General features: G+C 39.4%; 1 protein-coding gene across 1 annotated transcript; it reads left to right on the top strand.

The window, feature by feature from the left end:
- Positions 1–9708: 9708 nt before the first annotated feature.
- On the top strand, positions 9709–10971 carry LOC147465659 (uncharacterized). The gene is made up of 2 exons (XM_086496625.1): positions 9709–10035; positions 10129–10971. Exons 1-2 carry the CDS (start codon positions 10018–10020, stop codon positions 10969–10971), a joined length of 861 nt encoding a protein of 286 aa, XP_086352751.1. The 5' UTR covers positions 9709–10017.
- The last annotated feature ends 4652 nt before the right edge of the window (positions 10972–15623 follow it).

Genomic DNA, 15623 nt, shown 5'->3' with positions numbered 1-15623 from the left:
TCTGTCAGGCTCAGCTCTAACTCTTCTGGCAATTGGTCCTGTCTCGAGTCCTTCAAACCAATTTGTTGGAAATAGTGACTCATAGCCCTGGACTGGCTTTAATGTCACTCGGGTTTCTTTGTGATGAGGTAGGTTTGGGTTTTTTAACATTACTCCCAAAAGATCTCTCGTGGAGTTCCTCTCTTGGAATAGTTTTTGGTCCTTCGTCCAATATCCAATCTCTTATGGAGTACCTTGGTATTTGGTCTGTTCTACCTCCTCATGACTCATCATAACAAAGTTATTTTTATAAAAATCCCTAAATGGGTAAGCTGGTAGATCTGCTGAACCCTTGTCTTTGATTTTGAAGATATAGATGATTTTCATGGGTGTTAATTGCTCTGATTTGGCATGAGAGATCCATAAAAGATCCTTGACGTTCCTATCCTCCCAACAATAGACTCTGATCCTAGGATTATCCGTGCTAAGCCATTTCAAAGGTTTCAAATCAACTTAATCTCGAATTCTAAAATGGTCGACCTTCTTTTGCTGCCATATCTGGAATTATGGTATTTACCTCACATCAGGATTTTTAACCTTTATATACCGAGTCCCATTCTTATCCATATACATTTTTCCTTGTTTGTTTGCCCTTATTTCCTCTTCAAACTCTATGTCATGGTCATCAATGTGAATGGCATACTCCTCATTAGGATCTAGGTAAACCTGAGCTCCATGGCCATTAGTCTTATAAAAGGTAAGTATGTGCTTATATCGCACTATTGTTCCGGTTCCTGAATGAGTCAAATAGGAAGACATTTCAAATGTTGAGTTTGAATAAGTGTCTAAGACTTCTTCAAAGATAGTGCCCAAGTGTTTGCCTTGATTCACACTCTGTTCGATGGGTACCGTACTAGCGATCTCTCCCAACATGCCTTGATTTGCTAGTATACAACCAGATCTAAGGTTCATATAGACTTGTGAAGCCCTGGATAGAGTACTTACCGCCGACGGATTGAATTGTTATCCGTTTTCCCACTTGACTTGAGCTCAACTTTTGTCAAGCTCTCAATTCTTTGTTTGCAACCTGATTCTTATGTCAGTTTTAACCAAGTTAGCAATTTTACTCACAAAGACTTTACAATTTTTGCTAACTATTGATATTGCTGTATGTATATCACTTCATCTGAGCTAAGTGAGTCAGCAAATGAGACTTCTAAATTTTACCCTTGCAAAGAGCTAAAGGATTAATCTGCAACTTGGAAACTGAATTAACATGTACTTATTTGGATCTGATGGAACCCAAACTTGACCAGTGGCCTTGTATTATGTTGTTCTAACAATGTACAAGCTCAAAAGTCCAAAATCTTGTCTCTGGGTCTCAGCAGTAAATAACTGTAATTATTTACTTTTCTCAAATTTTATACTTTTTAGGCTTGTTTTGCTAGGTAATAACCTTGTTGTGGTCTCTGGACAAGTTTCATTGAGTTTGAAGAAGATTTCTTCAAGTTATCAATGTTTAGTGTCCGCGGACTCAGTTTTCAAGAATCTGTCTTAAGTCTCACTTTTGTGATCCAATTTTCACCAAATTTGATTTGTGGAGTCTACTTGATATACTTGACCTTGTGGTATACTCAATTGTGCAAAAATGTTTAATTCTGAAGCATATATAAATAATCACAATTATTTACTTCTGGTATCTTTTTGCAACTTTTTGCCAAAATGTTGATACAAACTGGTTAAGCAGCTCAACTTAAGCTCCCTAGACAAGTTTCACCAAGTTTAGATCAATTCTGCTCAATTTGTCAATAGTTTTGTGTCTGAAGACTGGCTTTTCAAATCTGGCCACAATTTCCACTTTAATGATCCAAACCTTACCAAATTGATTTGTGTGCTCAATACAACATGATAGAACTGGTGGTATGCTTGGTTGATCAAAAAAGTTGAAAAATAGGACAAAAGTAAATAATCATGATTATTTACTTCTGTCAAATTTTTGCATCTTTTTGGTCATTTGAGCATATACACATGTTTAACACTTCAATCTAAGACTCTGAATCAAGTTTCACTGTATTTGAGCAAGATTTACCAAGTCACACTCAAGTTCTCGACAATCAGTACATATTTTTTTATTTTCTAAAGATTTTGGTCAGTTTTATGATCCAAATTCTATGACCCTTTACAAAAGATGTTGGTAATCATGCATAGAGTCTCTGGTATCAACCTTGGTCAATTTTGAGATGAAACTAAATAATCGTGATTATTTACTTTTGGCTTAAAATGAACACTTTTTGCAATTTTTTCAATGGATAGTCTTTTTATGACCTGTTTTAAGCCTATGAGTCAAGTCAAAACTTAATTTGGCCTAAAATCTCAAGAAAAAGTAAATGATTTGAGTTTTGAAAATTTACCTCAATCGCATCCTTAAGCTTACCCACTAGTTCATACAACTTTTAGAGCATAATCTCTAGTCGGATTCAGTGGTTGATAGTCTTTTGGTGCTGTTTCAAGCCGTAGACTTGAAATTTTGCAACTTTACATAAACAACTCACAATTGATTCTTTGGAGTGAGCAATATTCTGAGATCCCACCTTGGATTCTACTTACCCTACTTCAAGGTTCTATTGCAATGGGGTTGTGGAAAGTGTCCATAAACACCTGTTTGTTTGTTTTTTATGCTTTTCTGAGACTTGATTTTTTTTTTTCATCGATCAATTTCAAAATTCTAATATAATCCTACAATCCTACAAGGTACTTAGCAAGTACAATCTACTTCCAAGCTACCTCTACACAACAAAAGACGACACTCTTTAGGTATGCGTTTTTAAAGAGAGTTTTAACTGTAGGTGATCCTAGAGGAAGTTAAAGGACAACTACACAAGACGCTTATGTTTTCCCTAGTTTAGGTCTATTCGTCCCCGACAGTGGCGCCAAATGTGGGATGGGTCTCTAACCTCACTCCTATCTTATTGTAGACATAGCGAGAACCGCGAACATACTTGTCAATCCATGGGACGAAGCTGACTCGACTAGTGCATAGAGGCTACAAAAGGGTGTCAATTGCTCGCAAACAACAGACAACTCGCATCGAACACAAGCTACACTCAAATGACCAGAGTCATCAAAAGCTAGTCACTAATCGACAAACAAAACATGACCATTACAGCATCAAAAGACATCCGAATTTTACGAAACCTTTAGGACAAGTATATAAGACCTAAGCACACATGCTTATGGTCTCAAATCTCACTCTTGATGAAATGCAAAAATCACGATTATTAACAGTAGTGAGTTTTTGACCTAGTTGTTTTTGGCCCCGAATGCATCTAAATGCTTAGCAATGATGCCCCAATACCCCACCTATGCTTACTTTGTGATTTCCTAGCTTAAATTCCTATCTATGATGAAATTAGGCTACGGATTGGTGATGCCATAAGCTATGATTTACCATGATATGTTTATGTCAATGCGTAGAACTCTTACCTGCGGTCGCAACACAACAGATGGCAGTGCAATGTGACAAACGAGAAGGGAGCAGGGAGCACAAGAAGGAGAGAAGTGAGCACAGTTAGCCCACGCTGTGTTTCTATTATCCAAAACTTAAAAATAACTTACAAAAATTGGCTTTTATACCTTAGCCAAGGCTTTGGTCAAAAACTAATAATCTGGAAGCTCTAAATAACTATAGATTGATACAATTTGGAAGCTTATAGCCCCAACTCATTGATTACAACATCCACTTGGAAAATAGGAGTTACAACATTCCAAATTTATCAAAAGAATAAGTGTTTTTACATTAAAACTCTCAAAAAATGCTACATGGGTTAGCTTGCTGCTAGCATGCCTTTTTGCTAGAAGGAAAATCACATAAAATCCATGTGTCATTTTCTATAAGTGCATCATATCTGATTGTATGGCATCCATCCAATTTTTTGAATTCTGTGCTTCATCAATAGACAGAGGCTCTTCAAATCATGTAAGCTAGAGGATGTGTCACACTCACCGCTCAATGCTTCCATCATGAAGGATCTTGTGCTGCAAAGAAGAAGGAGCCGCCGCCGCCGCCGCCGCCTCTCTCAACCGCCTCGCCGCCATCAATGCCGTCGCAATGGTCGATCACACACACACTCTCTCTCTCTCTCTCTCTCTCTCTCTCTCAAGCATACACACACATACACACACATATACACGTGAGCACACAAAGGAGGAGAAGACAGAGGTAGAGCAAGAGCACTTCTTTAGCTTGCACCTCAAAGAATGAGGATTTTTAGTTCAAATGATTCTTTTATAAGAGTTTGACCCATTCACACATGGGCGTCCACAGTGGCCGGTCATTGCAAAAATACTGTAAAATAAGATGAGTGGTGCGCCTCTCATCGGCGATCACCTATACACCTATTGAACCGACAAGCCCGGTCAATGACTCAATCAAATAAAAAATTAAGGCGATCATCGAAGGTGATAGGGTGTCCATGAGGGTTAACATGTCCCCCCTTTTTGATGTAGATTCCAACCTTGGAAGCTATTGAGATGAAGCCCGTACCGTCGAGATGGAAGAGCATCCGAATTTGAATGTCCTTAGCCTTCTTCAATAAGTGCAAAATCAACCAAAATTGGCATATTAATTGCATTCTCATATGCAATCAAAAAGCATATGTAGTTGTAGGCACACAAATTGATTGGTAACAGAATATCAAACAATTTGTCAGCAATAAACATTAAGCTGTAATATAATCAAACACATAAGCACTTGTAAAGGTCAAAAATTAAACAAGTCTGGGGTCGCTAATTTAACGGTTGAAAGGCACTAGAGGTCAACTATTAATACCATGGGCAAACTTCTCAATTCTCTCTAGGCAATTAAGCTGTTTAATCGCGAGATCTCATGTTCAAGGACTGACTAAAGGCTATACCTAGAAGACCTTGTAGTTAAGCTACGATAAAAGGAATTGCTTATGAAATCATCGCTTGAATTATTCTCTTTGTTTGACCCCCTAAAGTTTTTTAACATTGATTCAATTTTGATGTGTGTGCTTATTGCTTTTTGCTTTTCAAGGAAAAGCGCCCACACTGGGAACCTCTAGGGCTCTAGTACCATAGACAGTGAAGTACCAAATCAACCTGGGATTTCTGTTACAGCTTAATTTTTTAGATTGTGGCACTTTTGACTTTTTTGTTTGTTTATTTTCAGCATTTCAATTTTGTAACTTTGGGGGGTCATATGACATTGTTACCCTCCCTAGGATCATCACACTAGTAAACTCTCTTTGTAATACTTAAGCTCAAGGTAATAGGGACTAAGCCCACTAGAAAGCCCTAGTACATTGCACACAATGTTTCCTAAATCGGATCAAGAACCTAAAGTAACCATTGATTATTAGGAAGGCATTCCCCATGGTTTTAAGAGAAGATCTCTAACGTGTAACTTGGTCAAACTAGCTTCGTCAGACTGCTTGATTCTTAAACCTAGACAAGGGATTATAACAAAATATTATATAGAATCTAATGTTTAATCTAAGAAAATGTGCTATATATTGTGCTAGCAATCACATTTAAAGTAGACAAACATGGATGCAAAAAAAAAAGACAAGGGGCAATGCTAATGGACAAGAAACACTTGTTCGTGTTGATGATCGTGCTCCATTCGAAGAGTGAACGAGACAAAGATTCCATGAAGGCCAAAATTGCAATTCTGTAATGCATTCCTATACACACTAAGAAACACAAGGAATACTCTAGGAGGCACATCAGTGGGAAGAGGCACCAACCTTTATTGAACACAATCAAACAACATAAAGAGCTCTAACGTAATTATTTGCACCTCCCTAGAGAGTCAAGGTAACAGTATATTGAATAGATGGACGGGTACCCTAGGTTTAAACCCCTATCCTCGTTATAAAAAAACAAAGTCATCATCCGTGAGACCATACGTGCCATCCGTGTAATCATGTAACTCTTCCTCATATTTAGAGGCACAAATGTTCACTAAGAATGTCACGAGATGTCTATAGTCATCTTGGTCAAGAGAGTAAGCTTGTGCAATCGGAGAGATGTTCTCTACTAAGTATGGATCAGTCGTGGTCAAGAGACATATCAGCCATTCTTATTCCTCAAACTTCTTCTCACACGCTAGCATATCTACCAAATCCCATTCACGGGCAAGCACCGGGTAGACTATGTGAAACGCTTGTGAAAAGTAAAGAGGGTACCTCTCACCCAAGGTAAGAGTGGATGACTCTTGCGTACTACTACATATCTGTACATACATATAGATTTTGGTTAGAGTGCAAATATTATAAGGGTCATGTCCTTGTGCATAATGTGTTATTATGAATATGTAGGTTTCCATATTTTATTTTGGTGGCTCTTGCTCCTTTACTTGTTTTTTCTTGAGTATTGGGCTATATATATACATTCCCTAAGATTGGGAGATTGAGAGGTCAGGGAGGAAGGTTAAGAGTGGAGCAGGTGAATGATGGATATCAACAAACACTCCCTCCTTCCTTGTGTAGATCATACCTTTTGGAACGATGTCGTCACCTTTTGAAACCAATTGTTCCAAGTTGTTATGTGTGAAGACTTTGACCAATATTTTTTGACCACCCTAGGCATTTCATCTAGTTGCAAGGGTGGTAAGGTACTCTCCCATGATTTTACTTGCAAAGTTGTTGTAGTTGGTGAACTTACAATGGGAGGTGCAAATTCTTTCTTGTTTGTAGGGATAGTTACAATGGTAGGTGGAGGTTGTGTCGAAGCTTGTATTTCCATATATGAAGTATATGAAGAGCAAGAAGCTTCATTTGTTTTTTTGTAATTGAGCCGAGTGAAACAAGTTGTGCTTGCTTGGGTACATAACTAGCTCTAGATCAGGTGTATAGTGTTCTGTAATCTTTCCCTTCCCACGATCTTCAATCAGCTTTATCGTTACTGGATTCGACTCACACGGGTCAGGTGACAGGTAAGAACGCAATTTATGTTTTGGCACCTAGATTGGATCATTTCCTTCATAGTAGCCTTGGGATTCCAATAGTCATTTAGGAATCCAACGCAAAATTTTCTTACATTTCTGGGAGCGCGAGTGGGGCATTTCTTACAAGGCTTCTATTTTTTAGCATCAAAAATTGTCCCTAAAGAAGTTTTAGGGACCCATTTGTATGTTTTCTTAGTTATATAGTGATGGGTCTTGTGTGTCTCATTTTTTGTGTAACTCCAAGGTTGGCCTCTCGTTGGCGTCTTATACGTTGTTGTCCTCCTAAGCCTCAACTTGAGCTTGTATCCTTTTCAATTCTACTTGTGCCTTGGTTGCCTTTTTTTGATGGATGGCACGCAGCTCCTCTTGGCTTAAAGGATCATAATATCTTTTAAATTTACTCCCATTGAGGAATCCAATGGTTTCAACTCTATCGAGAGTTTCCACACAAATGGTACCTTGTGGGGTGATTTGGCATACTCTATATGGTCCTTTTCCTGCATATTTCAACTTTTTCTTCTTGTTTTGCACTTCATACAGAAGGAATTTATCCCCAACCTCGATATCTTTGTTCTTTTGATGACGGTCAAACCATTTCTTTCTCTAGAAGTGAATTTTGCACAGACAATTGTCTTTCTTCATCTAGCCTCTCAAGGATATATAAACGCTCAACTAAAGGGTTACCATCCCAACCTTCTTGTGAAGCTACCCATAGATTAGGAATTACAAACTCCCATGGCATAACCGCTTCTTGGCCATATACCATTTTGAATGGTGTACAATTAATGGCCACTTTGTAAGAAGTACGATAAGCCCATAGAGCTGATGTCAACTTCAAATCCCAATCTGTGCGATGAGCTTCCATTGTTTTGGTCAAGATAGAAATCAAGGTCTTGTTAGTGCTTTCAGCTTAGCCATTTGCTTGTAGATAATAAGTCGTGGACTTATGGTGGGCTATCATGAAGTTTGTCGTGAGTTCTTTTATCACTCCATTTATAAAATGAGTGCCATTGTCACTCACAATCTCAAAGGGACAACCAAATCGCGTAATAATGTTCTCAAAGAGAAACTTGGAAGTTGACCTTACATCAACCTTACGTGTTACCGTGGCTTTTGCTCACTTTGTCACATAGATAGCGGCAACAAAAACAACTCAAAAAGGGATGTGTAAGGAATTGGTTACCTTACTAATTAGCAGAGCCATTGATGATCAAAACGGCTCCAAATTTGGCTATTTGGTTATTTTAAAGCATATCTATGCAATTTAAAGCGTATCTACGTACATATCCGTAAATATTCAAAAAGATATCATTTTCTTCACATTCCTTTGTGTCTCAGCTCGAAATTTGTTCTCATTTACTTCACTTGGCGGCAAATAGTTGTTTCCACTTTTGTATCACTCAATCTCTCTTTTTTCTCTCTGGCCTTTCACGAGCTTTCTCTCTTCTTTTCTGATGCTGAAAGCTCTGCTACTACATTATCTCCATTATACTTTTTGTGTGTTCATTACTTACAATGAATAATACATCTTCCATTAGTGATAACCGCAAGTTTCATTTGAACATTAAGCTAAGCCAAGAATATGCTACTACGCAGAGTGTCTATCAAAGACCAGTTACAACTACAAATGAAGCACAACAGCTTCACAATGAGGGAAAGAAACACATTGATCTATGGACAGATGGGAGCTTGTATCCACTGGATCCCAGCATTGGAAGTTATTTAGGAAGAGAATGAATTATTAAGTCAAATCTCTAAAGGAGATAAGGAAAGCACAAAAATCTACTTGTCTTCTTATTCCAAGGCTACCCTTCATGCGAGTTGTCAAAGAGATATCAGATAGATTGGTGAGCATGATGAAAAGCAAAACTTTTTTTCCAGTAAGGTGGCAATATCAAGCCTTGATGTGCCTTTAGGAGGTTGCTAAGGATTTCCTAATAGACTTTATGAATGATAGCTACATTGCAACTGCATTTGCTCATAGGGTCACACTGATGAGCAAAGATTTGGTGCTTGTGTCAAGGCTGAGGTACAAGTTTGATAAGGCTCTTGAGCCAATTCCTAGTGAGGATCTTAGGGCCTATCAAATTTTAAATATCCCCCCTTCCAAGCAGTAGAAGAAGTCAAGGGTTGTCATTGAAGATGTTACACATCAGTATGAGACAAGAAAGGCCAAGGATATCAAAGCAAGCAAGGAGGTTGATAGGGAGCGAGACATGATGTCAAAAGATGATATCCTTATAGAGCAAGGAAAAATTTTAAGAGCATCCAACTCTCTCCTTTATGAAAAAGTTACAGGCCAAATGGTTGTGGATGTCTCTATGTGTGGGGATGATGAGGTGTACTATGACATATTCCCTCAAGACACAAGTATGCTTGTAAACTCCAACATTGAGGTTGGTGATACTGTGCTCTTTATTTGTCTTAGGTATGTGTTTCCCCTTTGCCAATTATTAGTGCATGTGCACCTACAAGGGTCTCATTGGTGGATGTGTTTCTTTGACTTTAGGTGTCTTATGAGGGATCTTCCAGAGGCTATAGCTATACAAATATCCATACTTGATCCTCTAGTGACACAGTGCCTATTCAACAAGCAAGGAAGACTTTCAAGTTTTTTTTGAAGATTTTGACATGCTGACCCGTTACATAATATACCCCTATGTTGAAGGGTAAGTCTTAACTCCTAACAATTTTTAATATTCTATGGTATTCCTAGCTAATTGTTATTCTTTTGTAGAGGGCATTGGAGTTTTATTATCTTCAATCTTTTGGAGAAATACATTATATTTTTATGAATTCATTGCCAAGTATCCATGGGAGAAGTAAATTGTAAGTATGAAGTATGATCTACGCTTGATGGCCCATTGTTTTCTATTAGTAGCTTTTTGATCGATGTCTTCTTGTGCATTGCTGCCAAACTTATTGTTGGTCACGTGAGTACCACAAATAAGTATTATTATATAGAAGGTTTCAAGTACTACAATCAAAAAGTGCCTTTACAAACAGACTCAACATCTTGTGGATGGAGGGTGCTTGCTAATGCATGGAGATATCTTGAGTCAAGGTGCATGATGACTACACTCATTGTAAGTGTGCATCTCATGTGCCATTGATTTGTTTTGACTTCTTAACTTATGTATGTACTCATGTTCTTTGTTTTCTTTTTCTATTTGCTGCAGTTGCATGAATATCCAGAGTCTTGGGTCACATGGGTGAGAGAGAAGGCTATTTATATGGTTTTGGAAAGATCAATAAACCCAAATGATCCAAAATCTTCTATGGCACCAACTACAGATGACATAGAGTCTCCTTTTCCACCAAAGAAAGGTAGAGCCACCAAGGGTTTGGATGCAAAGAAAATGGATCACAAGAAGAAGAGCCCTGCAAAGAAGATCCATACAAAGAAGAGCCCTTCAAAGAGGAGCCATACAAGTAAGAGCCCTTCAAAGAGAAACCATACAAAGAAGAGTCCTACAAAGAAGAGCCCTGCCAAGAGGAAGAGCCCCACCAAGAAGAAGAGCCTTGCAAAAAGTAAAGCAGATACAAAGGGTCATCCATTCCACTCACCATTGAAATTCAAGGTTCAAAAGCATCATTCAGCTAAGAACAGTGAGGGAGAGGCACCTAGCTCACCTTTCAAATTACCATTCGTGTTGCCAAATAAGGTTGCCAAGTCACCCAAGCCAACCACTCCTCAGGAGCCCAAAGCTCCTCAGGAGCCCAAAGCACCAACCCCTGCCAAGTCCCTTGTGCCAAGCCCTGAGGAGCCCAAGTCACCCCCACTCCCTCCTGAACTGACTTCACCCCCTCCTGAACACAAAAGAAAAAGGGTCTCTAAGGATGCAGAATCCTCTAGGCAAAAAGAAAAGTGGAGTTTCATGAATGATTACTCCACAAAAGTTATGTACACTTTTGTTCATTTTTTCCATATGAACATATACCCTTTGGTGGTTCATAATTTTGTACTTCAAAATTTAATACCAACTATTCAATTCTTAACTGTGTATCATGGTGTCATGTAAATTTAAAACAACATAAATAATGATTGTTGGGGTATAAAGCCCAATGTGGTCGTCCAGGTAAGTGGGCGGGCCGCCAGGTATGTACACATATTCTTTTGTAAAAACCTAATAAGAACTCACTATGCTCTACACATTACAGTAGAGTGAGTTCACCATATCATCGTGCTCTTCTTCTCGCACTCTCTCTCGCGTCGCACTTCCGCTCGTACTCCTTCAACTGGTATCATAGCTCAGATCGAGGCTCGGGGCAGCACTGCAGGAGGCTAGAGTCACCAGCTCAGATTGGAGTGAAATTCGACAGGCGAAGACACGGCCCCAAATCCTGTGAGAAAGCTCCAAGGGCTTGGTGTGCTCAGAATTTCATTCTAAGGTCATCTCGGCCACCATTCGGCTTCGACAAAGGTCTGCGCAGGCCATTTTCGACACGTGGTCTTGGTGGGTGCAGATCCGACTATGCAAATTTGGGGTTTTCGGCCTACAACTGCAGGTGCTGAGGATATCGACACTCCCAGAGTGTTGATTTGTGGCTGTCTACACATTGAAAAACGGCTCACAGTTCTTGAAGGCATGTCACATACGACAAGGGCGCATCTACACACAGTCTGTAGGCGACATCCACTAGTTCATCAGGTAGCTTGTGTTTGTTGCTTGATATTCCAGATTTCATCCTGACATTGCAGGTACTTCCACATGGGATGTATTGTCAGAGATGATGTATGTCTGTTGAGGGTTTGCTGGCTGTGAGTCACACAGCAAACAACCACCGCAGTGGTTACAGCATACAGTGGGAAATTTGTGGATGTATGACTTTGTGGGAAGTCTATGTACTGTCAGATTTACTGCAACCTTTGTTGAGGGTCGAGTGAGGTTTTATTGAGCTGGGGGATTCTCGAATGTTGAGATCCTTTCGGTGATACAGGTCTTGGAGCGATCCCTCGAGCACTCTTAGATAGGCAGCTAGGATGTATTGACTGTGAGTTAGACAGTTGGGATTGCATGTTTGCTTTACTGCCGTTGAGGCATTGTCGCAGTCTATGCTTACAGAACAGTGACAGGACAGTCAGAGACAGTACAGGTGCAGGACAGGTTTACCCGCAGCTTACAGTGTCAGAGAGACAGTGTTTTTGAGCTGTTTTTTGGTCTGTTTTTGAGTCTACCATAGCCATTTTACAAAGGAGACTCTGCCAAAATTTATGCAGAATCTGAAGCTTTCTTGGTTCATTTGACAGGTTGATATTGGTTCAGAGGTCAGTTTACAGGGGAAACTCTGCCGTATTTTTCCCAGGAAAGTAAACCACTGTGAAGCGTAGCTATGGCTGGATCACAGGACACTGCTCTTTACAATATCAAGAAGCTGGATGGAACCAATTTCCCATTGTGGAAGAAGCAGATTTGGCACGTGTTGGTACAAAAGAAGCAGATAAAACATATAAAGCTCAAGGGGATAAAACTAGAAGATATGGACGAAGATGAATGGAGCGAAATGGATGAATTGGCACTTTCTACCATTATGCTGACTTTGGCAGAAAGTGTTTACTTCATTGTAGCGGACGAGATGTCGGCTTATCAAGCATGGTTAAAGCTGAGTGATCTTTATGAGAAGTAGAGTGCAGCTTCACAGGTATACTAGCTTAAGAAGCTTGTTGACTTGAAGATGAAAGAAGGGACACCTATGTCCAATCATTTGAATGAATTCAACACAATGTATAGTCAGTTGTCAGCTCAAGGTGTCATGTTTGATGAACCTGTTAGAGCTATGTTCCTGATGATCACATTGCCAAAAAGTTGGGACACTTTTCGCACAGCTTTGAGTAATTCTGCACCTCCAGATGGTTTGAACATAGCAGGTGTAGAAGGAAGTCTGCTCACTAAAGAAACCAATAGAAAGACAATGGACAAAGGCAAAGGAACAGCCTTAGTTGTCAGGGGAAGGACCAAAGAAAAGTACAAAGGTGGAAAGAGGAATCACTCTCGTAGCAAGTCCCGTAGTGCTAAAGGCAAGAGTGACATAGAATGCTACCATTGTCGCAAGAAGGGTCACATGAAAAGAGACTGCAGAGAATGGAAAGCAGAAAAAGGCAAAGAGAAAGCTGAAGACCATGGTGAGAAGAACAAGTCCTCAGTGAAGATTCAAGAAATAAATGTGACAAACACTGTTGCAGAGGATGACAATCTAGTGTCAGGAGACATCTACTTCTTGAAGAATACAATGGACTCAGCTCTTCTTACAGCATCTGATGGAAATGCACTGAGTGACTGGATTATAGACTCAGGGGCATCACTTCATGTGTCTCCAAACAAGGAGTGGTTTACCTCTTATGTGACCACTAAAGATCACGTTCGGCTAGGCAATGGGCAAACATGTTGAGTGGCATAAAATGGTAACCATCTTTTTGCAACATTTGTCAGCCTACTCAACGTCCTCTTCCTCATATGTGTATATATTTTTCTATGCTATTAAGTTATCTAGAGTAAATTCCCCCTCTTCGTTTAACCTTTGTGACGACACATACATTATACTCTTCCCAAAAATGTCACCTTAGTCATATATTTATATTACCACCCTTTTCTTTTTTGCTTTGTAAATAGAATAAGCATACAATAACCAACTATATACCCCCAAACTTTCTTACCTCTTGTGAATTAGTAGTAGAAAAATAATATATCCATCTTCCACCCCTTATAGATAAATTCCCATGGAAATCAACTCTCCACTTGTCTTTACCAAAGATTATGGTCCCTCTCTACAAGTCTTCTATGCCCCCTACATAGGTGGCCCAATATCTCTTAAGAATATACATATAGTTTCTCTCCTTTCAAAAAGACTCCAATTGTATATTCTTTTCACAAGCAAATAATATTGGGCCCTCCTCTATTTGTTTAAGCATCATAGCCTTTTGAAAAAGCATGATTCCCCTTGGATGCATACAAGCAAAGGGCCCATACAAGAAGACTTTGAAGCAAAAGGTTCCCTAGCCTAGTGTGGACCTTCCAAACCGAATTCCTTGGTGCATGGGCGTGAAGAATAGTCCAAATTCATATCAAACATGTTGAGAAGGTCAATTTTGCCTTTTGAAGCATGTCATTCCGAGCTACAGGTAAAAAGTTATGGTCAAAATAGTGTAAATCTGTCAGATTCGCAGCAAAAGGAAACTGTAAATCAAGTAAATCAAGAGAGTGAGATCTTATTTTTCCCCTACTCATCTTCTAGAAGAGCAATGAGTGTTCAAGGTCACTTGCATGTGATGGGACCAACCTAAAGATGCTTTCTAAATGCCAAGACAGACAAGTTAAGATACCCCGCAGGAGCCACCCGTAGGGCCTCATGGTGGGGCCCACCTACATTATGCACCCCTATGGAGCCTTCACGGTCTAAAATGATATTTTTGGTGAATAAATAGTCCCTTTTATGTCCAATATTCAATGAGTGGTCAAAGGACACTTAATTAGGTCTAATCACTTACTCTAATTAAGTGTAGCATAATCCCACTCCTACACAACTATAAATAGCCCCCCTTGGAGAGACTCAAGGACACACACACCTATATTTTCAACTTCATGTTGTTTCTTGATCAATAGTAGAGAAAACCCCAACTCTCCCTCTTTCACATCCTCCCTCCTAACCCTCCTCTTTGGAGGAAGTGCAACTCTATTCTCCACTCTCTCCATTCTACAATCTCTTACTTCATCAACCCAATAAATCATTTGTAGCACCTCAATAACTTGTAAATACATCATGATCTCTCTCATGGTTATGTTAATGATCATGAAATCATCTTCAAAAACTTTCAAGTGTCGCAATTCGTGATGGTTAGCCAGCGTCAGTCCTCCCCTTAAAAGGTGTGCAAGAAATCAAGTAAGTGTTCTATTCTCAATTTACCATTGGTTTGTTTCTCCACACTTATTCAATTGGTCTAAAGAAATTTCTCACTCCAACTCTCTTTTGCTTCATTACATATGCATGTGGCTACCTCTCATGGTGATTTTATTTGTGTCACAGCATTGCATAGATGGAGATGAGCTCTCTATGCAAAGTGTGTTAGTTTGATGTAAGTGATTCTCTTGTGTGTTTGAGAGGCAAGTCTTGCGTGCATGATTTTTTTGATGAGTGCTTGAGAGAGGAAGAGTTTGGATGTATTATGGGTATTCTTATGGGGAGAAGGTGAATGCTATTCCACAAATTGCATATTTAATTTTGATGCACGGCATTGGGTTGTATAATCGTTGATGGTGTTCAAGTGTCCAAAGTGTATATAGAGTAAGGGGGTTTTCAAAGTGTGTTGCTTGGGTGGGTGAGTGCAAGTGTTATTTTTTTTGATTGGTTTCCTTCTCCACTCCCAAAAGAAGGTGGTGCCCCAAGTAGTGTGCGTACCTCTTTACGAATATTTTGTGAGGGTAGGCCCATTGGTTTGGGTTTAGAGGCCCCATTTCAAAAAGCTCGCCCTCAATGTGAGATCTTAGGTGTTGGAGATGTTCAATTGAAGTTTCAGAATGGTTCTTCTTTCACGCTGAAGAATGTGAGACATGTTCCCGCAATTACAAAGAGCTTGATCAGCACAGGTTTACTTGATGATGCTGGCTACGTCACCACTTTTGGACAGAACATGTGGAAGATATCCAAGGGTTCTATGACAGTAGCACATGGAGTAAAG

Source organism: Adiantum capillus-veneris, chromosome 1, assembly GCF_014529385.1.
Source record: "Adiantum capillus-veneris isolate H3 chromosome 1, ASM1452938v2, whole genome shotgun sequence".
Lineage (NCBI taxonomy): Eukaryota > Viridiplantae > Streptophyta > Polypodiopsida > Polypodiales > Pteridaceae > Adiantum > Adiantum capillus-veneris.
The sequence above is the reverse complement of the archived record's forward strand: the minus strand, read 5'-3'. Positions and strand labels throughout refer to the sequence as shown.